The sequence below is a fragment of the Amphiura filiformis genome, chromosome 2 (assembly GCF_039555335.1).
Source record: "Amphiura filiformis chromosome 2, Afil_fr2py, whole genome shotgun sequence".
Taxonomy (NCBI): Eukaryota; Metazoa; Echinodermata; class Ophiuroidea; order Amphilepidida; family Amphiuridae; genus Amphiura; species Amphiura filiformis.
In genome coordinates this window covers 18112841-18140394 of record NC_092629.1, presented here as the reverse complement: position 1 = coordinate 18140394, position 27554 = coordinate 18112841, and the positions used below count along the sequence as shown (strand labels likewise).

At 38.9% G+C, this 27554-nt stretch overlaps 2 protein-coding genes and 1 long non-coding RNA gene across 3 annotated transcripts in view; 1 reads left to right on the top strand and 2 right to left on the bottom strand.

The window, feature by feature from the left end:
- The window catches only part of LOC140145953 (receptor-type tyrosine-protein phosphatase F-like), a 166776-nt gene that overhangs the window by 117892 nt on the left and 21330 nt on the right, over positions 1-27554 (bottom strand). The window lies entirely within an intron of this gene.
- Positions 723-4874, bottom strand: LOC140135519 (uncharacterized). Its single transcript, XR_011856529.1, has 3 exons — positions 4604-4874; positions 3645-3940; positions 723-1019 (listed from the first exon to the last, which is right to left on the bottom strand). It is a non-coding gene; the product is annotated as an uncharacterized lncRNA (long non-coding RNA).
- LOC140138723 (uncharacterized) lies at positions 25864-26328 on the top strand. Its single transcript, XM_072160481.1, has one exon. It carries the CDS (start codon positions 25864-25866, stop codon positions 26326-26328), a length of 465 nt encoding a protein of 154 aa, XP_072016582.1.

Sequence of the window (27554 nt, the reverse complement as noted above, 5' to 3'; positions counted from 1 at the left end):
TATTGACAACTTAAAACTGGAGAACTATTAGGGTGACTAATATATACCTGTGATTTTTGTTTTTTTACAGGTCTTTCTGTTTGTTAATGCACTGTCCATTGGGGTTATCAGGAAAATATTACATTAACATATTGCCCAGGACATATTGAAATAACATAACACCTCAGCTTTTTTGGCGCATTATGACAATATTAATGGAAAGTTGTAAAAACGAATGACAGAGGGTTCATACAGGGTGTCCCATAGAAAATTACCGGGCGAATGAATTTGAACGTAAGTCGAGATATAGACATCAGTATCCAAAATCTAAACATCAGCATGTAGCCCATCTTATTCTGCATCTAATACGTCAATTTTACTGGAATCGCTTGACTGATTGCGAAGAAATGAGCGATTACATAACGCATTCGTCAATTCACTTCATTCAAGTTTGAAGAAAGATCATTCAACACAATGCGCATTAGTGGTTAACTGTCAATGTGCTTCATGTTTTGTTCTGTGAAATCCTTTTCGGTTTTTAAACAATCTGTTTCTTGCAAAACATTTTTTGGAGTCTAACTCGATTCTGCGGACCCAATTAAGCCCCGTTTTTTAAAAGTGATGTTCTCACCCAAAACCCCCATTTTACATTTTCTCTCACCAAATGGCATTTATGTTAAAACATGAAGCGGCAATGTATCGATTTCATATTGAAGTACCAGAATAAAAACTTACGTTCTGAAAACGTAGTAAAAGTAGCCACTTTGCCCACCCTCTCGCCGTCCGAATTCTGTGCACTCACACGGAACTCATAGGATGAAAATGGTATCAAGTTACCCACAGTAACTGTACCGCCTTAATGTTAGTGCGGAATTCAAAATCACTGGCCTTGATTCGTCATAGAGACATTGGTCCTGGTTTACGAGTCTGTATTCACGGTGTAGGCCGAGGAGCAACGCAGTCGTTAGGACGCCAGTTGACATTGACGGAAGTTGGCGAATTTGGACGAACTTGAACGATAGAATCTGGACTGAATGGATCTGGGATGAGATCGACAAAAAATGTTCATTGAAAAATGTAGCCTCAATGTTGCCATAAAACATTCAATAATATTAAACATAATCATAGAGTTTTCTTAAATTGGCCCTTCCAGCCGTTGATGGTGTTTTGGAAGTGGCGGCGCTACAGGTGGGGCAGGGGGAACAGTGACGTAGCCAGTGGGGGGCCAGGGGCAGGTGCCCCCCGCTCGTCATGGCCGTCGGTTCATGTAAGGCCGTCGGTACACGGAAGGCGTTGGTGAAAAAAAATTGTGTTAACAATAGACTATTTTTTACCCAGGGGTGACAGCAAAAAAGGGGAGAATTATAACTAGAGCTACTGTGGCTCATGAGCCACGAATGTCAGGCGGTTAATTGATTCTGATTTAAGCATCGTTTGACCTTAGACCTCAGGTAAACTCATGCTATACTCCCCAAGTGTCAAGGATCATTTTCTGCAAGTTACAGCTCGATTGGAGCAACTTTAAATTTGACCTGACCTTTGACCTCGGATGACCTTTGCGGTTTTATACTCCTGAAATGTCGGGGATTATTTGTCCTGAGTTACAGCTCAATCGGAGCAACTTTAAATTTGACCTGACCTTTGACCTCTGATGACTTCTCCTACAGTGTCAGGGATTGTTTTCCCCTGAGTCACAGGCTGTTTGGAGCAACAATATTTGACCTGACCTTTGACCTCGGATGACCTTTGCGGTTTTACACTCCTGAAGTGTCGAGGATCATTTTCCCTGAGTTGCAGCTCAATCGGAGCGACTTAAAATTTGACCTGACCTTTGACCTCAGAACTTTGACCCCAATCTGTGGTACAACTTATTTGAAGCTTGGGCCAGCGGTTCTTGCTGACCATGTTTGAGTGGTCATAGCATGTCATTTAAAGGAGCAGTAGCATTTTTAAGATTTTCACAAAATGACCCTAATAACCCTTATGTGACCTTTGACCCCTATCCGTGTAGAAGTTATATTAAGCTTGGGTCAGTGCTTCTTGTGGCCAAGTTTGGTCTAAATTGGTGCAAGCGTCTGGCACTGGTAGCAATTTTGGTTCTACTAAAGAAGAAAGAAAAGAACTAGATATATTGCATCCTCGAAAGGCTGCGAAGTCAGCCGTGACCTTGAAGTGACCTCTTATGACCTTGACAAGATTTGAAACACAATTGCCTTTTCGTAAAAAAATGTTGGCATTACGTTTGATAACAATCTACCTAATAAAATAATTTGACCTCTGATGGCCTTGAAATGACCTCCATTTTGTTTTAAATCATATCAATATTACATATTCTAATTTAGATTTAAATTGGACAAATTTTGGAATTTGACCCATTTTGACCTTTGGTTGACCTCTGGTGACCTTGAAATGACCTCCATCATATTTTGAATCCTACCGTGATTACATATACTAATTTTCATTTGAATTGGACAAATTTTACCCCTTTTGACCCCAAAACAGACCCCTCCCTATGTTCAAGCCAAATCTGATTATAAGCCTACATGCACCCAATGCTATAGTCATTTTGGCATTATTCTGATGATCACAGCACTTAATATGCAGAAAAAAGTGAACTTTAAGGTGATTTTCAGTAATCAACCCTATTTTACCCCTTCATGACCTTGAACTCAAAATCTGTGTTTACCCTATAGGCACCAGCTAATGTCAGTGCATATGTGTCAATCTCATCTCTGTACTATGTAATCTGTAGGAAAGGAAGCATTTTGAAAGTATTTGGTTATGTGCAGAAAAAATCCCCTTAATGACCTTTGACCCCAAATCTGTGTTTACCCCATAGACTCCAACTATAGTCGATGCCGATGACCAAGTTTCATTGCGCTACCATGTAATCTGTAAAAGAAGAAGCATTTTTGGTAAAATTCGCATTTTCAGCCAAAATTACTCATGCGTGACATTTGACCCCAAATGGGTCATGTCAAATGTAAAGGCTGGGGTAGTGGAGCCTTTGCCCAAGTTTGGTTAGAATCGGTCAAATAATTATGGAGCTAGAGCCAATTATGTCAAATGTTGACAGAAAGAAAGAAGCAGAAACCGCTGGGATGCAAGAGTCCAGCCGTTGCCCGGGTGGACTAAAGAAAGAAAGAAAGAAAGAAAGAAGATTTGAGAGCTTCACAGTATATCAGGCGGATAAATCCGCCTGACATAAAAACAAATGATGAAAAATTGTGAATGAAATTGAATTTTACATGAAAATTTTGTGTTTTTATAATGGTACCGCCTATAATCCCTTTTTTTTTGCTCTTCACTTTTCAAACCATGCAAAAAAAAATTGGGTCAACAAATCACAGCTTCCGTCGGCAAAAACGTTCCAAAATCGTGGCTACGCCACTGAGGGGGAATCCCCCCAATATGTTTCTTGGCCCGTAAATTTACGTAATTTTTCCACTTTTTTGGCTGCAATTTTGCACAACATTTGTCGACTTTGCCCCCCGTGAAAAACTCCAATCAGGCCGGAATTAGCAAAGTCAGGTAACACAATCGTCCGCACTTTAGTTTTCAGGCCACGCAATCATCCTTGCTTTCAGTTTTCGTTAATAACAGTCTGATTGGAGTTAGCCGGGCCAAAACGTATTCAACGGTTGGAAGAAAACTCTATCGATTACCTGAATTAAGATCCGTCGTGAATCGCAATGTCTCACTAAATGGCCCAGTCCCAGTGTTCGTCACTGCAGCGACACGAAATGTATATTCGGTGTTGCACTTGACGCCAAGAGCCTGGTGAAACCGGTCCTAGGAGTACTTGCGGCCAACACACGCCGTTCTGGAGTATACGGCTCAAACTCAAATCTGTAGGTATTATGAGCGCCCATACGACTTCCACATGGTACCAAATCCCACGTGAAGTCTATCATGCGGTCTGTGGCAGTTACTTGAACATTGGCTGGTGGCAGAATCGGAACTATAAAATGAACGAATATGGAGGGATATTTACATTTACGAATATTTATAACGTGACAAAATATTCTTCTGATCTTCTGACAATCAGAATTTGCCTACTGCTGGACGGGCTCCAGAGTAAGGGGTCTAACGGTGCAGTGTAGGTTCATTTTTTTCGATAAAAAGAGATCATTCAATGTGGTCTCCCCAGAAAATGAGGGTCATTCAGTATGTCATTGACGATGAAAAATAACGTTCTGGGCCAAAATGTGCAAAATTACAAAAAAAATTGCAAAAACTAAACAGGCCTATCATGCTCCAATATTAAATGTACAATCTGTGGGACGGTGTGTTGCCCCTTTGGCCATGCCCTCTGAACAGTGGCGTAACTAGGGTTGGTAGCGCCTGGGGCAAGAAACAAAACTTGCGCCCCTACACCCCCCCCCGCGAGATTTTGGACAAATAAGGCCTGCCACTAATTAAGTTTGGTTACTAGAAGTTGAATATCGGTCTTAAAAATGTTCTTTCAATTGATTTTGTGCTGAAATGCGCGCGAAAATTTTGACTTTCATCACTTGGAGGGGCGCAGAATCGATGCTGAATTGGTCAATTTGGCACGTTGCCCCCCCGCACCCCCCGAAGTTACGCCACTGCAGGCTCTGAATGAAATCAGGGATATGATTACCGGCTGATAGAGTGTCAATTTCAATCGTCAAACTACTGCCTTCTTCCACCCACGTCTCCAAGCCTGGTGCTTCTACGCATCTTATCGGAACCACGCTGATTCTATACGTCGAATATGGTATCAGTATATTCAAGATCACTTTGTTGCCAGTTATCATCGGCAACGTTCCACTATCTGTGATAGGGGCGTTGCATTGATCACCGTTGATTAATTTATAGGTAACTTCGTATTTGTCAGCGAGACAGCCGTCACGTAATTGGTTTCATGATAGAATTATTTCATCTTCCGAGATAGCAAAGGCTGAAATGTTGGTCACACACGCGGGTCGACAGTCTGTACGAAAAATGTATAAATCAAATCCGCATGGCTGATAAATCATTATCAATTTTTTTAAATGCTTTTAGCGGGCAGGTCGAAGCTTCATCGCTCTATCCAAACATTTGAATTTGTCGGCATGCGCGCGCTACTTTCGCACAATATTTATCTTAATATTTATAAGCCTGCCTTTGATTACAGCCAATGCATACTACTATGTTGATCGTGACTGAGGTTGGTCATTTTTCATTTTGTTGTGTTTGATCTTCGCGCACGCCATATACGTATAGAGTTAAAGCCATATTATAACATTTTCATACAAAAATAGATTAGTATTCTTTTCCATAAAATGATAGCTTATACTGTCAGATATTCCTTTTAAGTTTGAGCCAAGCTTAACTTAGGCAAAGCAAAGAAAATTGGAATTTAATACCAGCGCCGATGTCGCCAATATGTATCGCTCCTTCGGTATGTGTAGATGACCGGTCCCGCACGCCATGTACTAGTACGTTCTGTGTTATGAACATCGCGTATGCGTTCGTAATAATAAAAAACGACGGTTCATGTTTCATTGAACATTTCTGAATTTTGACAAAACTACAGCACCTAGGGTTTTGATTTTTGCAGGGTAATATGTTGGTTTAATAAATTACAATATAATCGTGTAAAAAAAAGAATTTTGAAAATTTTTGAGGGCGTCCTCCTCAGCAAATATTATAATATGGCTTTAATTAAGAATGTCGCGTACGCGTTCGACTAATATTTCGATCGTAATTGGTAATAATTAAACGACATACTTCGGGCTTTATCACAGGGGGGCCTACAGCACTTAACGCGTCAAGTTAATTTGTTTTAAGGATATGTTAGTTTACTCATAGAACATCATACAAAATTAGGAAAAACATTGAGATTATCCTTCTCAGTAAAATATGACTTTTATGACTAATGCGGCTCCATACACGTTCAATTTTATTGGGAAATTCGAAAGAATCCCTTTGGCATCTATGCACTATTAAACACTAACGCAACGCCCCAAATGCTTTAGCGACGGGAAGGAAGGAATTAAGAAGAAAACTAGTTTCTCTTCAAAAATCCATTGAACTCATTATGACGAAATAGACGGTTTGATTCTATCAAGCATACATGTATTATACCTAAACAATCACCATCAATTCTGGATATCCCATCGATTTAATTTAATTGACTTATTTATTTATTTATTTCAAATAGTAAATAAATTACCCCCTGAGTTAACAAATTACAACACGGGACTACTATCATGTTTGAAATAAAATTGGTACTTTACCCACCGTAAGTCCAGGAAACACGATATCGTAAACCGTCTGTCCGAATCTTCAGGGTTAAGGTTGACATAACTTGACACTAAACACAAACTATTAACCCTTAAAATTCGGACCTGACGGTGGTTCAATTCTGTTGGGATTTTTGGGTGTTTCTATTTGACTTCTGGTGGGGGAGACCCCAACAAAATGGCACCTATAAGCCGGGAATAACTAATGATATCGTAAACTTTCGCCCTAATAGCGCTAAGGGCTCTTTTGACATAACTGGAATTTTAAACACAAACTATGAAAGGTGCCCTCCATAAAAATCCCACCAGCAAAGAAGCGGCAAACGTATCCTTAATTCTTGTTGGGATTTTTAGGGAGGAGTTTTCATTTGTACATGACATTTCTGGCCTCCGAAAAGTATACCATGGGCAATTAGCACGATAATATATAAAACAGGTGATAGGTATCAATGGTTGTGAAATCGAACTAGAACCCCGAGCCACGTGTCACCTTATAACTGTCCCCCAACATGGCTGCCATTTTAATTGTTATACCCTTCCGGTTGGTTTATTGCATATGCTCTATTGGAGCCATGCGAAGCCACTTGTACTGGATATATCCATACTGTTATGAGGAAAAAGCGCTAGATGCGCTAACAAACCAACAATGAACACGACTTATGATTGGTATGTAACATTATAAGATAATTACCTTGTTCGCACTGAAGGCCTTCATAATAAATATCACAATCACAAACGTAGACTAGGCCAGCCTCCTTACATGTACCGTATTTACAAATACACTCTACAAAAAAAAGAGAGGAACAATCACATGAAGTCAAGTAAAACGTGTTTCCATTCATCTGGGGCATGTGGGGAGGGCATTATACCGGGGCATAATAGTGGTATTGCTTGGGCAATGCATGAAAATACGACGAGGAACTGTTTGTTTGTGGGCCATCTGAGAAGGCTGCTATAGCTAGCAAAATAAGTACATTGTGGCTTTTGATGCTTTGAAATTGTATATTTTCTCTCATTAAATGAACCTTTTTTTAAATATAACCGAAAATTCATCCGGACGGCAGATGTTTTGAGTAACATTGGCCTTACCTAATAATAATTGTAACTTTCAGCTTCGAGGGCGCACTTATATTTAACATGTTTAAGGTATTTATAGTTTAGTGCGTCAAAACAAGAAAAGTTCAGGTCGTTCTTTGTTGAGGTTTTGATCATGTGGTATCTAAATCATCTAGTTTCGTGTATTGTTGGCATTTAACTTTGAGAGAGAGAGAGTTCTGACCATGGGAAAATTCCACCGGAAATTATAGCCATTTCTCCCCAAAATGAACACAAAAGGTACCGTAATTCTTAAAACGCTGTGTAATTTTAACCAATGTTATTTCAACCAAGGTAACTCTAGTGTCGGGGGGCAAAATTTTCCAGTGATAATACGAGAGATTTTACCCAACAGTTGCATGGGTTAATACAAGATTTTGTAATCAATTTCCACCACCAAATATATATGGTTGTGCGCCCTTAATTTCATTTCTCAGAAAAAAACCTCTTTAACGCCTAAAAGAAGCGGTAAAATGAGCAGACATTTGCATAAATTTGGCAAAATTTGGCAAATTGGTCATGATCAGTAATGTTAAATACTGCAAGTGTCCCACAGACAGGAGAGATCGAATAATTTTAAGCAGCCTTTTCTTTAAAGAAACACTGGCCTGCATATAAATTAGGTAATTCCCGGACATCGTAGCTTTGAGGGCCAAAAAATAATGACGGTCAACCTATTTTGTTTTCAGCCAGGCAAATTTATCACATAGGCCTATCTCTATGGGACTCTGATTTAATTGGTGATGTGAGATCTTAGATCAAAATGTTACCGCGTTTCTTACCTACCAAACAACACGAGAGGGCGCCACTGATATAATCAAAAGACTCCTATCCTATGTTTAGAAACACGCATAAACCCACATGTCTACGGAATTCACATATTTATTACGGAACGCTATACCCCAGAGGGCTGATAACCAGTGCTCGTATCGTTGTGATCATCACGCAATGACGTATAACATCCAATTACAAATCGTCTTTTTTGTATTATACTACATGATCGCTACCTTTGCTGGATGAAACGCGCATCTGCACTTCACACAATGACATATCATTTTATACACAAACACGCAGTGGCGGCACCAGTAATTTTTTTCGGGGGGAAAAGTGAAAACTTACGTAATTTTGGGGGTTTTGCCTCAAAAGTGGGGGGGGGCAAGAAAAAAAAAATTTTGGCGGGAAATAATCCAGCCAAAACATTAAAGTAATCTTTTCTCACAACTAAATATCATAGTCAGGAAATTAATGATGCATCTGGTAGCTTAGATCATAACTTTCATTATACTTAGTTGCAATTATCCCAGAAAATTCTTGATTTGTTTTTACAGAGTCTTGAATTGTCGATGTTTTTGATCAAAAACATCACTCGGTGCATTTTGAAACTCGCATTAACTCTTCTCAAATTAGCCCCAAATCATAATTTATTATATGCACGTGTAGCAAACACCAATGGGGAATAATTGGACGTTTTTGCGGAGCCTAAATTTTGTTTGATTTTATTTCACAATAATTCTAAGGTGAGAATTTTGACCTGACATTTCCTTTTGGATTTCAAATTTAAATTCATTGATATGTGATATTTTGAATAAATAAAGAGTACGCTTACCTTTCTGCAACACTTCCCGGTATCATTAAGCATCTGCTGATAATCTGGTTCAAAAGTGCGTACACTACGCGTATAAACTAGCACAGCGACGGTAATGAACAGAGCAATTTACGGTGGGGTATCTATTGTAAGCTATTAGGGTAGGCCTATAGTATATCTTCTCGCAAGTGACAAGATGTGTCAAGCAGGGCGGTATATTCAAACGCTATTGTCTGGATCATTGAATATCGATTGCGCACGTATACATGCAGCACGTTTGTGTGTGGTCCTCCCCAGGTTTTGACATAAATTACAAATGACGTCGTGAATGACCCAGCGTTTTCATTTTATTATTACTAAATTAATTGTCGTTTATCACGAGTGCTAAGATTCGTACCAGTTCAATTCATCAAAATTAATTTGTATTAAATGAAAAACAAACAGATAAGTAGAGTCATATTTCTTTCTATGACCGTATTCCTACCAAAATCTAATTTTCAATACACTAGAAACGTGTTGATATATATATCTTTGAAAATCGCCGAATGTTAACCACAGTCATCGCGGCACAGGATAGGCATCTTTAGCATTCAGAGTGCAATTGGCCGTGGTTCGAACCCCGGTGAAAATTTTAGTATTTTTATTCTTTTTACTAATGCGCTGTGCCGTTTTTCAAACACGCCCCTGAATGAAACTCATGGGCAAGTACCCTTAAGGGATGGGGTATGAACGTTTGGACAGTATTTATTGTGGGACATTAGAGCACATCAAACATATCGAATTGCATTCTGAATACGAAGAATGTCCTTCTGATATCAAATAATTTTGATTTTTTTGAAATTCGCAATGTAATACACATTTTATGCCAAATGATTAAAAATTGATATTTTTGATATTTAACAGTACTCGAAGTAAAATTTATAAATCTAATGATTTATACTTAAAGTGTATGTAGGTGGGATGAAAAGCCAACGATCAATTGAAAACTTAGACCGCTCGTATTGAAGATATGGATTTTTACCCCAAAACACACAAAAAAATTAAGTCTTTTTTTTGGAAAAAAATCCATATCTTCAATATGCAAGGTCAAAATTTTCAATTGATCGTCGGCCTTTCCACCAGCTACATACACTTTAAGAATATATCATTAGATTTATAAAATTTACTTCGAGGACTGTCCCCGAAGGTCCCTGAACATGTTTAAAGCAAACCCTCTATGTACTAGTAACCTCTTCGCAGTTTTGTTTTAAACATGTTCAAGAGCCCAAGTACATAGGAGGTTTTTTCTGCCCAACAATGATTGTGATGTCTTGAGCTACCAATCAATTGACTTACCTAATTCGCAGTGAACACCGTAGAATCTATATGGACAATCGCACTTGTATTGCATAAAATCTTGTTCACATGTACCACCATTTTGGCACGGATTGCTGTTGCATTCTAATAAAAAGGCAAAGAAAAACAAGATGTTCGTCAAAACACTAATATATACGTATCGTAACAATAGCATCAATTTACCAAATAGGTTATGAGCAGAAGTAAATTGACCTTTTCGGTAAATGAAATCCTATACGCCTTTGCGAGTACACATAAGATGTCGTCATTTAACGTCATGCCGACATGCAATGCGCAGTTAAGGTGTTAAAACGATGTTACATCGGCGCTGATAGGAGAGCCGTCAAATGACGACATCTCAGGTGTAGAACAGGATAGCGGATATTCAAATGCAAAATGTAGAGTGATTTCGATCAATAACGTCTAGCACTATACAATTGCCTAAAGACGAGCCTCAAGAGTTCTTTTATAAATTTTCAATTTCATCATATTGCACTCAGTGCACACAAAGAAACAAACCAATTACACGATGGCACTTCAATTATGGTGACAAAGTTTCATGAAACTGACTCCGAGTGAAGTTCATCGTCTCTTTCGTTTCCCACAGCTGATCGGATATCAATTAGGCCTACATGTATATGTAAGGAATATAAGAATGTAGACAAGCTTTGAATCATTTGACTCTAATGATCCGACAGTCTGAAGCTTCTGAGCCGGAACACCGCATAAACTGCTAGATCACAAGTAAACATTACTAGAGTTTCATCAGCAGCTCATAACGCAACCCCTTCGCAACATTTCCCAAGCAAGTTTCAGTTGGACCAACTATCGGACCGGAAAACTATGAATTACACGTGTTATAGGATTTAGAATGGTTCTACGAGGAGGTATCCATTGAAACTACAGCACCGTCGTGGATTTTGCATTTGAATATAGCGCCGTACCAATCAATACGCACACGCATGGTAAGTGAAACCGTGTGCAGCTACAAAAATGGTTGGTTTTATTCAAATAAGTATAACCCAGGTCCGGGTGTGGTGTACGCAAATATAACAATCTTTAAAAAAAATCAGAATCTGCTCTGAATCTGCATCTGGATAGTAGCACATCGACTACATAAGATATGTCTGGTTCGTAATTTCTTTTCTTTGAAGGCATATGGACTGTAAGCACATTAACTAGCCCACAACAACACTGTAATAACTGTCGTAATGTCTCACAAAAATCATGTACATTTTCTCATAATATAAAAATTATACTAAACACATCAGGTCCCATTATAGCCAATTACTTCATTCACATCTTACCAACATCTGCAAATTCAAAACACTTATTATAAACATTAACCTTTCACATTACAATCCTTCCTGGGGGGATTCCAAAATGATGTCATATCCGTTTCACTTTCTAGGGGAATACCCAATCCATAACGAGTCCTGACTTTGTTTACTGTTTTTGCATGGCAAAGGGGATTCCCAAAATGTCATCACACACCAATCTCTCATATCTCTCATAAAATAACTTTAAACAAAGATAAATAATCAAATTAAATTACTCAGGGTACATCATAAAGGTAGGCATATACATAGAAATTGGAAATTAAAATAAAAACCGCTAAAGACACAGTCGCCGTCTTTGGAGGCAAAAAGAAAATGCCACCCGACCAAAACCCCATGACCTCCCTAAAAATCTAACGCGCCCTAAAGATCCTAATTTGGCACTTACCGCAAGTGTGTGTGTTACATGGCTCTGTCGCACTACTACCAGCGCCACATTCGTTAGTCTCTGGGCATGTCCTTGATCTACTTCGCTGTCCACTGTCGCATATCTCATCGCATGTACCCCAAATACCCCAAGAATTCCAAACTAGATAAAGAAAAATCGATGTAAGCAGTCAATTAGGGCGTTAGATCCTGGTGTCAGCACTGAATAATTATATGGTAAGCCAAACAATTAAGGTACCAGTTGTGTTCACCCTGTATATTCTAAATAAAGGCAAATGCGTCAAAATTAAAACAAGCAGCCAACACATGTACCCTTTAGCTCTGATTTAAGACCTTATTTGTTGAAATTGATTGAGTATTAAAGAAACAGTGATCTAAAACTTAATGGAGAAACGAAATCAAAAGTTGCACTTTTGTGTTCTAATCAATGAAAGCACGAGGCTAGTTTTAATGCGTTAATTAATGGAAGCACGGCGCTAGTCCTTTTGTTCGCGAACGCTTTGTGTACAAATCAATAGGGCATGCAATGGAACAAACTCATCGTGTCTTTATCTTAAATTCTAACTAAAAGATGCAGCTATTGGTTGCTGGTTCCAATTATGACATACCTGTTTTGTTTAGGATATACAGGGGTGAACATAACTGGTATCTTAATTATTTGGCTTACTGTAGTACTACACCAGGCACAAAAAGAAACTCGTCAGATATAGTCATCTTTGCTGTTCAACAACCTGATAAATTTAGATTATTCTGAAATATACATTTTGTTAAATGGACTTTAATGCGTTCTTATTTGACACCCTGTTCGTGAAAATCAAACAAGAATTGATCAAGATATTCGCCTCCAAACCCTCAAACCCCAAAATCAAAAGTTCCAATTTCAACGATTTTCAATGGGAACGCGTGGTTGTATTGCACACAAGAACCACGAGCCAAACAATAACGCACACAGTGTAACAGGCACAATTGAATCTTGAAAATTGCAACTTTGAGTCCAATTAACAAAATGTATATTTCAGAATAATCCAAAACTATCATGTTGTTGAACAGCAAGTATGACTATAACTAACGAGTTTCTTTTTGTGCCTGGTGTATTATGCCTATGCGTAATATTTTGAAACTCCTGTATCGTTGAATATTTCATTTCAAGCCTAACTGGTTCCATGCAGTTCCTCGACATGGGTGGCGAGCACGGCCACGAAACGGTAAGTTGTGGCATTTAAGACAAATGGCCTCTAAATCTAAACTCTAACCCAGTCCCTAACCTCTGACCCTAATTAGTATAATTTATGGTGATGTTTTGTCTTAAATGCAACATCTAAATCGACCAATTTTGCGCAAAATAGCTGCAAAAAGTGGAAATTTACGTGATTTTAGGGGGTTTGCCTCAAAACTGGGGGGACTTACGGATGGAGGAGGTTAGAAAAATATGGGGGGGGGGGGGCAAATTCCCCCTTCCGTAGCGCCGCCACTGCTTGCGGAACTGGTGGAGTTTTATTGTAATGTCGGCGAGGGCCTGCCATGGTCCCCTCCCCACTGAACAAGTGCTAGGCTACTTAGGCCTTAGAGAGATTTCTTATTGGCACCTTCCAGCCGTTGATGGCATTTTCCGGCTAACTCCAATCAGACCGAAATTAGAGAAGCGGAAAAGTGAAAGCGAGGACGAGTGTGTATCCTGGCTTTTGCTAGATAGCCCAATTTTGGAACACGGAATAAAAATATATTTTACCATTAAAGAACTATACATTATGTAAAGCACAATCATGTCGGATGGGAGGCCAACAGAGCAGAGATTGAACATTTTGGCGACCCAATAAGGTAAACATTCAGGACGAATCACAATCAAAAGACGTAAGCCTATAATCAGGACATATACCGTATGTGCAGAAAAGTATATAAGCATTCAAAATTTTATTTAACCTCGAATATGATCACTCATACACTTTTACTCTTTGTCTTAACCCCTGAGCACTACCTGCCGATCTAACATTGTGTCTGGTTGGTCGATTACACTATATCTTCATTTTAAAAACCAATCAGAATGGAGTTTTGCAAATATTTCACCAATTTTTTTCGTGGTGAAATTATTATATATAACAATGTTTAGTTGCTGATTGGTCCAATAATGAAAACTCAGTTGTCATTATTTGGTTATAAAAATTAATGAGAATTTGAAACACCTAAGCCAAATTTCAGAATGCATCGACTAAGATAAGTTTTTGTACATGTTGTTTAAGTCTTTCATTTGTCTTTAGGGAAGATTATTCAGAAACAACACATATAAAATGCAGTGGGCCTACACCTATTTCACCTTTTTCTAAAATTTGATGGAATAAACAATTTTAACATTTATTTCTACTTATAGGTTGAACAAATCAGCAGGTTCATCTGGCAAAACAGAATAACGTATTTAATTCAAATAATTAGTTGTGTATAGAGTGCTTGCACACCCTGTAACTTCCTGTATTGATCCATGCCTTGGCGATTTTGCTGAACGACAAACAAAGCACTGTTCACTGTGCTGAGCAATGGGGAAAACTTGGTTTATGACAACTGGCCCTGAAAATGTTCAAGTATTTCGTGATCCTAGCATCCTCTTTTTATGACATTTTTCAGTACATATCCACGAAAAAAGCTTATTTCCAAAATTTCAGTTGATTCCGATATTGCGTTTCCGAGTTATGCATGATTATGTGTATTACACTGCTCCATAGACAATGCGTTGTAATTTCGTTCTGGTGCACCAGAACGAAATTCAAATTTCACGATATCTTTGCTAAACGAATTAATCTGCAAGAAATATTTTGTACATAAACATTATGTAGCCAGAGGTTTCCAGTGGTATAAAAATCTCAACTTTTTTGAGAAAAGTGGGGGATGAGGCTGTGGATCACGAAATGCCCTTTTTAATATTAATTTTACCAGAGGAATTGTTCAGAACTATTTCTTTATTTTGTCAGCAAAAATGTACAATTTTAATGATGAAATTGTGTTTTAGAGACAAGTTTCATCTCAGAGCATGACTTTGCATCGAAACAGCTGCAACAGTGCAGAAAACTTAGCTTGCTTGTCCTCCACCCACCACGCTTGACTGATTTCACTTAGTTTGACCTATTGACCTACTGTTATTGTTATGTTACTTACCACAGGCAGCATGGTTACAACTGACTGGCGCTTTCTCAAGCACGTGTACGGTGGCGCACGCACCCGGTCCATCACAGTCTCTTTTCTCGGTCATAGTCTCAGAACCACAACTGTTCTGGCAACACCCATCGCATGACCACGATGAGTAGGCTGCGGATTGAATCAGAAAAGAATATTGATTTAAGGGAGGTGTAATGAGCGAACCGTGGTTTGAATTCCAGAGGGAGGGTGTCTGAATAACTGAGATCGCGCGCCAAATAAACTTACTGCAGTAATTTTCCAAGTCTTTAAAAAAATAGGCATAGGTGGGAATCGAACCCGGCACCTTCCGCTTCTGAATCAACGGATAGTATCATTAAGCCAACTTCCTATCTGCACTAAAACCTGTGATATTAATTCTTGATCATGCTTAACGGTAAAAATCAATACTAATGTTCGATGTCATTCAAAATCAAATAGAAGTCCCACAACAAAAGTAGCAATCCATAAATCTGCTCACTCAATCATCCAATAATCAATCGAAAAATAAATAAATAAATAAATGTGTCCGTTCTCTCGAGCCACAAGACGTCATTAAATAAATAAATAAAATAAATAAATAAATAAATAAATAAATAAATAAATAAATAAATAAATAAATAAATAAATAAATAAATAAATATAAATAAAAGAAATAAATAAATAAATAAAGAAAGAAAGAAAGAAAGAAAGAAAGAAAGAAAGAAAGAAAGAAAGAAAGAAAGAAAAGAAAGAAAGAAAGAAAGAAAGAAAGAAAGAAAGAAAGAAAGAAAGAATACAAAAAGAAATTATAAATTAGTTTTTCTAGGCCCTACGCTGGAAAAAATAAAGCAGCATATAAGAAAAGTGACAGACGCACGGTTTCGAACAAGCGACGCTCAGAACAGCAACTAAGAAACCACAACGCCTTAGACCGCTCGGCCATAGAATCACACAGTCTATTCAATGTCAAAAATATATTAACCTTTAACGTTACGCAATATTGGCACATGACACAGGCACATGTCTGCGGGTAAAGATACTGCATGATAGAAAGGCGCATAAAGGGTCTACCCCTAAAGTTATACTAACCAAATGGTCAACCAATTCTTTGTATACCAGCTACAGTCAACATATAGAAAGAAGTATATTGTTAGGCGTAGACGCAATCATCAATATAAAACCATAGTCGCCACTCGTGCACTTGTTTGAGTCCACAGGTATTCCGAAAACAGCCTTCAACCCTGAATTCAGAGGTCGATTTTGGGTTGTTACATGCAAATACAAACTAATTATATCATGAAAAAAAACCACCAAGAGGACTACGATACTTATTCAGAGCCAATCTACATTCTGTTATTTACAAAAGCCGACGATCAATGTAAAATTATAAAATGAACAAGACCAGAAATCAACGTTAAATCACGGTAAGCCTAAAATCGCATCGAAAACGCCAAAATGCAGTCACAAAATTTATAATATTACTAAATTACCAAAACGAATTGTAACGAAGGTATGCAGAAAAGAATTGTATTAACAATTACAAAGTATGTGCAAAAAGATTTGTCTTTGGCATGTCGCTTTTTTGAAATATCACCAAAAATATCAAATTTTGGAAAAACGCCCAAAAATTTAAAACAAACGCGAACCTTCCAAAATAAATATATATTAGCACTCGGCGGCCCAGGCACTACCTGTCGCTGTGATTTGGGGTAACTCGTTGCTTCCCTTATCCAGATACATGTACTTCAAGGTCGCTCATACCCCATGCCTTCAGGATTCGCAGACTATTTAATTTCATATCTTTGACCATGCCTCACACTATGGACCACAATGGCCTCATCGCAATGGCATAGTTCAATAACCTCAATTAAACAATCATTGTGCAAAATTTGACCTCAAGTTTCTGATTATGAGTTTTGTACCCAAATTTGCAATGGTCATTCAATGAATGAGCAAATGTATTGGGTTAAAAACTGTGCCTTGATAGATGAGTATGTTGTGGATCCTAGTGTCAGCCCACAGCCTATTTATCAGTTTAATCATAACAAAATGTTATACGGGGTGAGTGAAATTCAATAGCCGTGGAGTGGCTGCTTCCTGCCTTGATCTGCAATCGATTTTTTTTTTAAGGACGTGTACAGATGAAGCAAGGTGTTGTTTGCTGTATCAAGCCCAGGTAGACATATTCATCATCATCACCATCATCATGGAGCAGGCGACTACAAGCTTTCTCCAACTGTTGCGATCTTGGGCAAGCGAAACAATTTTGTTTGGCTGCAGCATCCTTCAGTATATCCCAGTGCTGTACATACTGTAAGTACAGTGTCCACGGCCCTCTTCCCATGTGGTGGAATACAAAGGGCATCCCAGCAAACATAAAAACGTTTTAAAAACGTTTTAAATAACTTATATTTTGGCTTTTGGTTTGGGTAAAAACGTTTTAATAACATTAAAATGTCGGGTTATATAAAGGTCACGATAACGTTTTAAAACGTTTTGTATGAAAACACACTACAACAATATTTTAAACTGATTTCAAAATCTTATTGTAAACTATTTTTGCAAACATTTTTGCCAAATATTGTGTCAATACTTAAATTACATTATGTTGAAATATTTGAACCCAGCAAACACAGAAATGTTCTTAAAATGTTTTATTCATTTAAATGTCGGGTTATATAAAGGTCGTGAAAACGTTTATAAAACGTTATTGAAAATATTTTTGGCAAACATTTTTGGCAAAATATTTTTTAGAAAGTTTTGTATCAAGTTTTCAAGAATGTTTTTGGAATGTTATTAAAACGTTTTTATACCATTTATATAACCCGACACTTAAACGTTTTCTGTAAAATATTTTTGTTTGCTGAGCAGTAGATTATCAAAAATTGAAAACGTTTTATACTTTTAATATACCCTTTATATAACCCGACATTTAAACGCTTTCTGGCAAACTTTTATAACCTTTTGCGAATGATGTCGAAAACGTTTTATTTTTTGCTGGGATATTCTTTCACAGGCTCGTCATCTTCAAGACGCAGTATATGGCCGAGAAATTTGAGTTGATGAATCTTGACTCTGGCAACCAGTGGAGTCCATGACTGGCACCCGTACAGAAGGATAGTGACACAAGTTGTCTCAAAGAGCTTGATTTTTGTTCCGCCGATTGGCAGGGATGGGCTTCTCCAGAGGCGTTCCAGTTTCCAGAAAGCGGCCCGGGCTGGTGATTTTCTTCTTTTTAGGTCTTCAACACTAGAGCCCATCTTGGAACCCAAGTACTTGAATTCTGTGACATGGTTGATGGTACTACCATAGACTTCAAGTGCTGGCTGGGCATTACAGTTTGCAGTCATATATTCTGTCTTAGGTGCGCTGATGACAAGGCTGATGACTAGATCTGCTGCTGCTGTTGCAGTCCTAGTAAGCTGTGACTGGGCCCGGTCTATGGAAGATTCCAACAGGACAATATCATCGGCAAAATCCAGGTCATTCAGCATCCTACCAGGATACCTGCTTGACCGACGTGGGTAGGTAACAATTCCAGCATCAATTCCAGAAGTTTATTTCTTCAGGAGGTAGTCTACCAGAATAATGAACAGGAATGGTGCCAACACATCACCCTGAAGCACTCCAGTTGTTACATGGAAAGGCTCTGAGATACTTCCATCTACCATAACGGCACTATTGGAGTCCTTTAGTTGTAGAGCACCTAGATGGCATTGACCACAACCTTTGGTATTCCATAATGCCGCAGCACTGAAAACATGACGGACCTGTTGATGGAGTCAAAGGCTTTTTTGAAGTCCACAAAAGTGACTGTCAAGGGAAGTTGGTACTCTTTGAAGCCTTCCATGATCCTCCTCAAAATGTGTATTTGCTGAGCACAGCTTCGACCTGATCTAAAGCCAGCCTGGTTGCTTCTCAGTAAGGGATCAATGTGATCCTTTATATATAATATAGACATATTATACAATGTTATAAATACTGTTCCATCAATCTAGCATTTTGCTGTACTGCGCCCAGCTTGGGACGGTCGGTGATGGGTTGAGCGCTTTAGTCCCAGGAACCCTTCCTCTCCAGTGCAGCAACTGTTTACATTAGGAGATCACATTACAGTAGCGGCTACTCCCTACTTGCAGACCAGGAACTGTTGGTATAAGGTGTTGAAACCAACGTGCCAAGCCATCACCCCTTAGTATACCAAGCAAACCCTTTGTCATGGATCTGCAGGGCAGGACTTGCACTGCTGGAACATCTTGATGTGTGTAAGTTCCATTAGAGGTTAGGCTAGTCACAGGATCCTGGTCCTATGTAGGGAAGTAAAGCTTGGTCATTTATTCAACTTCAGGTGGGTCGAGTGGTGGCATATACGGACAATTCACTAATTCCCAGTTTCTAAAGTGTCTATTGCTGCGTGCAAGTCATAGAGTGTATGTTGCTCGTAATGCTGTTCTCGCCACATCATCCAGTGCCTTTTTGGTTTCTTTGTTTGTGAGGCATAAGAACTAGAAGCTGATTCGAAGTGTGTTGTTTGGGAATCCTCTTGATCCCACCTCTACTGGAAAGTATCTCAGTTCCTATCCTGCTGCTTGTCCTTCCTGGATTAGATCTTCATACTTCATTTTCTTTCTGACATTGACCTGTGCATAGTTCTCCTCAGCAGGTACTGTGAGTTCAATTATGATGCCTTGCTTGTCTGATAGTGAGTAGACAGTTATGTCTGACCTTTTCGATGTTGTCACTATCTCTGGAGGGAACATAGCTGGGCATTTGTCTTCATCCCACACTACTTGTCAGTCTTCACAGCTTTGGATGATGTTGTCTTTCTGGTTTCTGTTCAATACATTTCTGTACTTCGTTCCGTCTCAGTTATGAATAAAATGCCCGTGACAGCCTGTTGATCTCCGTCGCCTACTGTCGCACATCTAGCTGTCAAAACAGCAGAAACTAGTTGGTGGACTATATCTCGGAGTACCATGTCATGTCTCCAGTTCTAACGGCCTGTTCTAAGAGAGTGTACTGGCAGCAGTTGAATATGTGCAGTATTGTGCAGCAGTTGTAGCGACAGAGAGTACACTGACCTAGTGGGTGTTTGTTCCAGGTCTTCAAGTTGGCAGGTTAGGGTAGTGTGTCTTAGATTGAGTTAAGGTAGAATTTCAGCATCCCAGGTGACCAGGAGTAGAGGGGACTATTCCATCTTGCATCCATGTGCATGGCTGTTTACCATCCAAGGAAGCGACCTTGTTTAGCCATTCCACATAGGGAGACAAGTAGGTGCTCTTCTGAGACATCTTCGGTAAAGGATGATAGCGTGCTCCGATGCTCTTACTTAGACATCTGCATAGCTCGTTGATAAAAAGATGTTTTATTCTCTTTCATGCAGCTCGTTCACGCCATTCCACTGTTTCTTTCCTCTTTGTCTCTGTTCTATGTGACCATAGATGAACTGTATCTCCTCGTCCATTTCATGATTTGGTACTTCACCAACTGCATACATTTGAAATGCGTTGTTAAAAGCTTTCAGTTGGAGGCCCTTGTTATCCCTCTTTTTGTAGAGAATAGAGGGGTTGGCGCATTTCGGCAGGGCTGCCCATCTCTTGAGGTAGCGTGTAGCCACAGCTTGGAAGATTTTGGGCGAATGACACTGGGAAGCAGTAGACAATGTGGTTTTCATATATCCACATCTTAGCGGTACTATTGACTTGGTCATTGTTGAATCTCTCTAGAAGAGTCTTCAGTTTGTTCTCAACACCATATCGGACTTCTTTGTCGCTCAGATCCTTGAATATCTCTCGACCGAGAAATAGCATTGATGATTGGTGGATAAACGGGACTAGTTCTATTCAGCTCCACTTCAGGGAGGTTTCGACCAGGGTGAGAAGTTCTCTACATCCATCGACACAATTCCTGCTATAATTGTCAGGTCATCTGCGTAGGCTTTCTGGGACTGTTTGAAGTCTGTGTGTGTGTCAACATCCCGCTCGCCATATACGTACTAAATTATGAACACCAAGTACTGTAAACCTGATTTGGTACTGCTCAACACCCCTTGATTGCATGGCAAAAGTAGAAGTAATCCAGATAGGGTTGTGAACGGGCAATGCTATTTATTACTATCTTATGTGCTTAAGAAGTTGAAAGTTTTTTCGGGTTTGTATTCTAGGAAATGTGAATTCGTTTGTGAAGAGGGACGGACGTGTCAAAAGTATATCTGTGATATTTGACTTTCTACACACTCGCTATGAAATTATCAATGCAATTTTGCCAGAGCAAAACCATTTACCATTCACAAGGTACTGTAAACTACCACATCGCAACAGTTTAAAATAATTGCTAACCTTAAAGACCTCGGACCCCAAATAAAATGTGTCACGTCTACACTGGGTAACAACAATTCATGTTGTTATGAGTCGTACTAACTCAAGGCCAAAATCACCTTTTACCCGAACTCACACGAATGCACAACACAAATACACTGTTTGATTAAGCTAACAAAATCTAAGTCTTTAATTGAAAACAAAGTATGCTTGGTACATATACTAACAATATTGCATATACAATAAAATCACACAATCAGTTTTATTCTATCAGTACTTAACCTGCGTCTACTTGTTGGTGATCCTAGAGTTCTTGCAATGTTCTGGACGACTGATGTAATATATCCTTATCCACTTGTCCTGCGAAAATCAGCGAAGTCCAGTGTACACTTGCATTTGTAAATCCTTGCGTATAAAATCCTCATACGAAAGTGGTGCTACTTTCTCCCAAGTACTAACCTCCTTGCGTCGTTCTCCAAACACGTTTATAACTCGTTGCGCAGTTCTCTATTAATACTAAACTCCTTGCGCCGTTCTCCAATACCTAAACTCCTTGCGCAGTTCTCCAAATCTCTTTACTCCTTGCGCTGCTTTCTCCAAAATTGGTGCTATTTCCACCTTTCACACAATATCTTCAGGAAGCAGGACTGCAATGCAGTTGTCCCCACTTATATTGACAGTTGCGTTGAATCAAAACCCAGACTTCAGCAAGTCGACAGAAGAATATATATTCCTTTCTTGGAAGAAGTACGTTCTTTGACGTATTTTAGATCTTCTCCGACAACACTGGCAAATAGTAGTACTTTGACTACACAAAATATTTCTGGTTTGCAATTTCCTTTCTTTGAAGGAATTGGACTGTAAGCATATTAGCTAGCTAGCCCAGATCAACAATATAAACTGTGAATAATTGTGATTCCATTTTCTTATATACCAAGCAGGGGAAATCCCAATGTCATCTTGGAAATTCCCAAGCCTTAATTATAACATTAACCTTTCACATGACTGATGTCATCTTCACTTTACAACCTCAGGGGGAGTTTCCAAATATTCCAAATTAGATATGATTCAACTTGTTTTGCTCAATTTGAGAGGGGAATTCCCCCAAAACGTCATCACTCATGTAACTTTGTAAACAAAGATAAATCGTATTAAATTACTCAGGGCACATCACAATGTGTGAACATACCGTCACTGTAGTATGTTTTTGGCTAATAAGAATAGTTGAAGATATTTGGTTTTAGACCGGAAGTGATCCCTTAATGACCTTTGACCCCATACAATAATTAATTGTATGAACATGCCGACTCTCTGCTATGTTTTTCCCGGTTAATAAAATTGTTGACGGTATTTAGTTTTAGACCGGAAGTGACCCCTGAATAACCTCTGATCCGAAATAAAAAATGCCACATATAAATTTGGTAACAACAATTCAAGTGTGGGTATACCGTCACTCTGGTATGTTTTTCTTGGCTAATGAAATTGTTGGATGTGTTTGGTTTTAGACCGGAAGTGACCCCAACCCTACTCTATTACCCCCATCAATTTCGTGCCATATGGCACGAAATGGCCTAATATACATGTTTAAAAAAATTACACAATTAATAATGCCTTATCTTTTGAACAGTTATGATAATTTATAACCTCTCAATCAACAAAATACTTTTTTCCTAATATAACTAACATTTTACTCATCATAAAATGGCTACAATGTTGGAAACTTGCATAGTTTAACCATTTTTATTTTTAATTTTGCCTTAAGAATAGCCCAAAAATGCCCATAAACTTTTTAAATATACGTAGTCCAAAGATGGTGTCTGTGTCTTTCAACGGAAGGGCTTTTCGGTTTTCCAACATGACATTCAACAGTTTCAATCCTTCTAGTATATGGACATGTCCGTCTCTTCTGGTATGAAATCAGTTAGGCTTGTCATAATCTATAGACCGCATGAATCCAAAAAGAACAAAGCTACTGCTTCGACATTCTTCTCAGAATTCTCCACCCTTCTTGAGATGAATTCTACTGGACATGCTGGAAGAACGCCTGTTACCTTCATGGGTGATTTTAACTTCCACATGGATGACTTGACTGATCGCGAAGCTGAAGGATTTCGATATTTGCTAGCATCTGCTAATCTTGTCCAACACGTCAAGGAAGCCACGCATATCGGAGGTCACATATTAGATCTTGTGATCTCGTGTGGATCTGATAACGTGTGGTTGTTCACAAGGGCCTGCCATCTGACCATTATGCTGTTTCTTGCAATTGGACATCACTCGACCGTTAACTTCAAAGCATGCATTTAAGGGGGTCGATCTTTTGTGCGTAATTATAGAGGGCCAGGGGAGTCACTCTATCATTAAAAAATTATTTGAAGAAGTCAAAGAGCCCAAGGAATAAAAACTGTAGTGTAATTCACGCCAGATACAATTTCTTTATACGACAAAAATTAATTTTTGTAATCGATCAAAAACAAACGTTTTATATCAATTTTAAAATTAGCCTGAATCTGTAAATATGGTACCTCTCGCCCTTTTTTTTGGTCAAGGCTATTTTTACCATTATGCAGCGAACCATTGTTGAAGCTATTTCACATACATGCACAAAACATTCTAGAGAAAGAATGAGGCATATAGTGTTGAAATATCTTTTGTTGATTTCGAATGATAATGTCATGAAGTCGTAAATTTTAAGGTCAAATTCCTGAAACCAAAACAAAACATTGCGACGCAGATAATTCCCGACTTACGCAATTTCATCATCACATCAGTGTCTTTATTATTTGTTTGAAACCTTTCCCAAACGTTCGTGCTATTTATGCATAAAACGGCTAATCTATCTTTACAAAACGCGTCTTTTTTAGTAAACAAAAGGCTAAAGATGGCATTATGAGATTTATCTTTTATCATTACACTCATCCGCTCAACTGCCACGGTGGCCGAGTGGTAAAGCGCTAGACGCGTAATCGAAGGAAGTTTAGAATCGCTGGTTCGAGTCCCAACGAAGCCTGTGGAAACTTTTTTTTCTTCAAAATTCATGATCGCATTCCGAAATGAGTCACTTGTCGGTAAATCATGTATCGTATCCTTAAAGTGCGTAACTACCGCGAAGTTGACTTTAGAGCTGATCTGCGTGAATCTTTTCTGTTCTCTGACAAAGGAGATGATCCTGACTATCTTGCTGAAAAATATGACACCACACTCCGTGATCTTGTTGACAAACATGCTCTTGAAGCTCGAAGTAAGACGTGAAATCACACTTCGCCCAAACGCACCTCGGTTTACTCCTTCTATTCAAGCAGCCAAGCAGAAAAAACGTCAATGTGAGAGAGCCTGGAAAAACATCGGATCTAGAATGTCACAGACAAATATTCCAAGAAAAATGCAAGGAATATCATAAGCTGCTCTAAGATGCCAAAATTGACTATCATAAATCACAAGTTGACAATAGCAATGACCGTCAGCTTTTCAAAGTCATTGATAAGATTTGGGTTGGAAAACGCGAACAGATTCTTCCATCTAGTGACTCCGAAAAAGACCTTGCTGATAACTTTGCCAATTACTTTGCTTCCAAGATTCGCTACATCAGACAAGAACTTGATCAGGATAAAGATAATGAGAACAGTATTATCCATCCATTTGAATCCTGCCAGAGTCGTTTCAGTGAGTTTGGCCAGGTAACAGATGAGCATGTGCAAAAGTTTATTCAGAAGTCGCCAACCAAATCATGTCCATTAGACCCGGTTCTAACTTGGCTCTTGAAAGAAGAAATCCTTGACGAACTTACTCCTATCATCACGAATTTAGTCAACAGATCGTTCTCCTATGGACGATTCCCTACATCGTTCAAACGTGCTCGTGTTGTACCATCCTTAAAGAAGCTGTAAATGGATCCCGAAGTTTTAAAAACTATTGGCCCATATCCAACCTCAGCTTCTTGTCCAACCTCGAAGAAAGAATCTTTTTGCAAACAATCTTTATGCGCTTGTCCAGTCTGCTTGCCGCAGCTACCATAGCACGGAATCAGCACTATTGCGGGTTCAAAATGACGTTCTTTCCGCTGTGGATAGTCAGAAGGAGGCAGTTTTCGTGTTTTTAGACCTCTCCAGCGCCTTCGACACGATTGAATCGCCTTAACTCTCGCTATGGAATTGAAGATAAAGCACTTGACAGGTTTACTTCGTACATGGACAATCGCAGCCAGCAAAATGTCATTGGTGACAGTGTTTCCGAATCACAATCGTTGGACTTTGGCGTCCTCCAAGGCTCAGTGGTGGGACCGCTATCTTTCTTTATGTACACGGCACCCCTTGAGGACATCATCTCTGCTCACTGAATATACTCAATGATCTACGCCGACGACACTCAACTATTCTAGTCTCTCAAGCCATCTGATAGATCAAATGCCTTGCCGTTTCTAGAGGAGCGTATCTGTGATGTTAAGCAATGGACTGTCGCCTAATAAACTGATGATGAACGATAGCAAAACCGAATTCATTCCTATCAGGTCGCGTTTTGCTAAGATTCCTGCAATGCCTCCTCTAGCTGTTGGTGCTACGTCGGTCGAGATTTCTGATATTGCCCGTAACCTCGGTGTTGCTATGGACGGTCACCTGTCTATGTGCACCAACGTGAACAACATCTGTAAATCTGCTACCATCGCCATCAGGAAGATTGGTCAGATCCGTCCATGCCTTGACCAACATACAACCGAGCGTCTCGTTCACGCGTTTATTACGTCTCGTTTGGACAGTTGCAATTCGTTGCTCTACAGCCTTCCTGATTCGCAAATAATGAAATTGCAGTGGGTACAAAACACAGCTGCCAGACTCGTTGCCAAGGTCAGGAAATATGATAGTGTATCACTTGTTCTTGACGAGTTGCACTGGCTGACAGTTTAGAAGCGCGTCATCTTCAAGATACTGCTGTTGACATTTAAAGCGCTGAACGGTCTGGCACCTGCTTATCTCACTGAGCTTCTGACAACATACTCTCCTGGTCACCGTGGACTCAGATCAAGTACGCAGAATCTTCTGCAATCACCAACTAAGAACTGGTCTACGGTATCATATGGCTCGATAGCATTCTGCCACGCCGTCACTATGGAAAAATCTTCCAGTCACTATGGAAAAATCTCATCTCTTCAAACTCAATATTCACGGCTGAAAAATCTAATCATCTTTTGTTCGTGTGTTTCTGACTTTCTCGTTTTGGACTTATGATGTTTTGCTAGAATGTTGTTTTATAATATGCTGTAGTTTAAGATAGTTGGTATTTCTTACTGTCTACAGATCTCCATGAGCCTGCCTTCTTGGTTTTGGGCTCTCGTTCATGTGTTCTTTGAAGGTTTGTAGACTTTTTAGAAGGCCTGCATATTTTGTACAATTTTGTTATGGATTTTGATGCGTATGCTTAATTAGGTTGGTGCTTTATATTTTGTTGTTGTCTACAGATCTCCATCAACCAGCTCTCCGGTTGCTTCGTTGTTTTCCTGCTGCTGTTTGGAGATCTGTAGATGTTTTTAATAATTTGTTGATTTGTAAAGCGCTTTGAGGTCTTCGGACTGAAAGCGATATATAAGCGGGTTTTTATTATTATTATTATTATTAACTCGGATTTCTTTTTATTTTATGTTGAAACACGGCAGTGTAAACCTAATTAAAACTGCCTGCATTGATGTACTCATACATCTCAAAAATGTAAATCAAAATATTTTTTCATCATATTTGAGCTCATTAATTATTCATGAGCTAATTTGCATAACATTTACATAAATAATGATTACACTTGGTTTTCTAAAAAGCCTAAAGTCCAAGTTTTTGCCAATGGTATATGCCACTTATTAGTTTTTACTCAACTGATAACACTGTAACGCAGTAGTTAATATGATACCTCTTACACTTTGCAAACTTGCTTAATTTATTGTTGTTAATGAGTTATGTACAGCCCTCTTTACAACGTAACTCAAGAACCGCAGCACGTATAAAAATATATCTGTGATATTTTAACCACTCAAAGCTCACTACCATTATACAAATCACAACAGTTTAAAATAATTAACTATACCACTTTTGTGTGGGTAATAGAATAGGGTTAATGACCTATTGTTATTTTAAGTTTGATCCCT

What these genes read in the sequence shown, in the direction of transcription:
- LOC140138723 (XM_072160481.1), top strand. Translation starts at nt 25,864, where the DNA reads ATGTTAAGCAATGGACTGTCGCCTAATAAACTGATGATGAACGATAGC.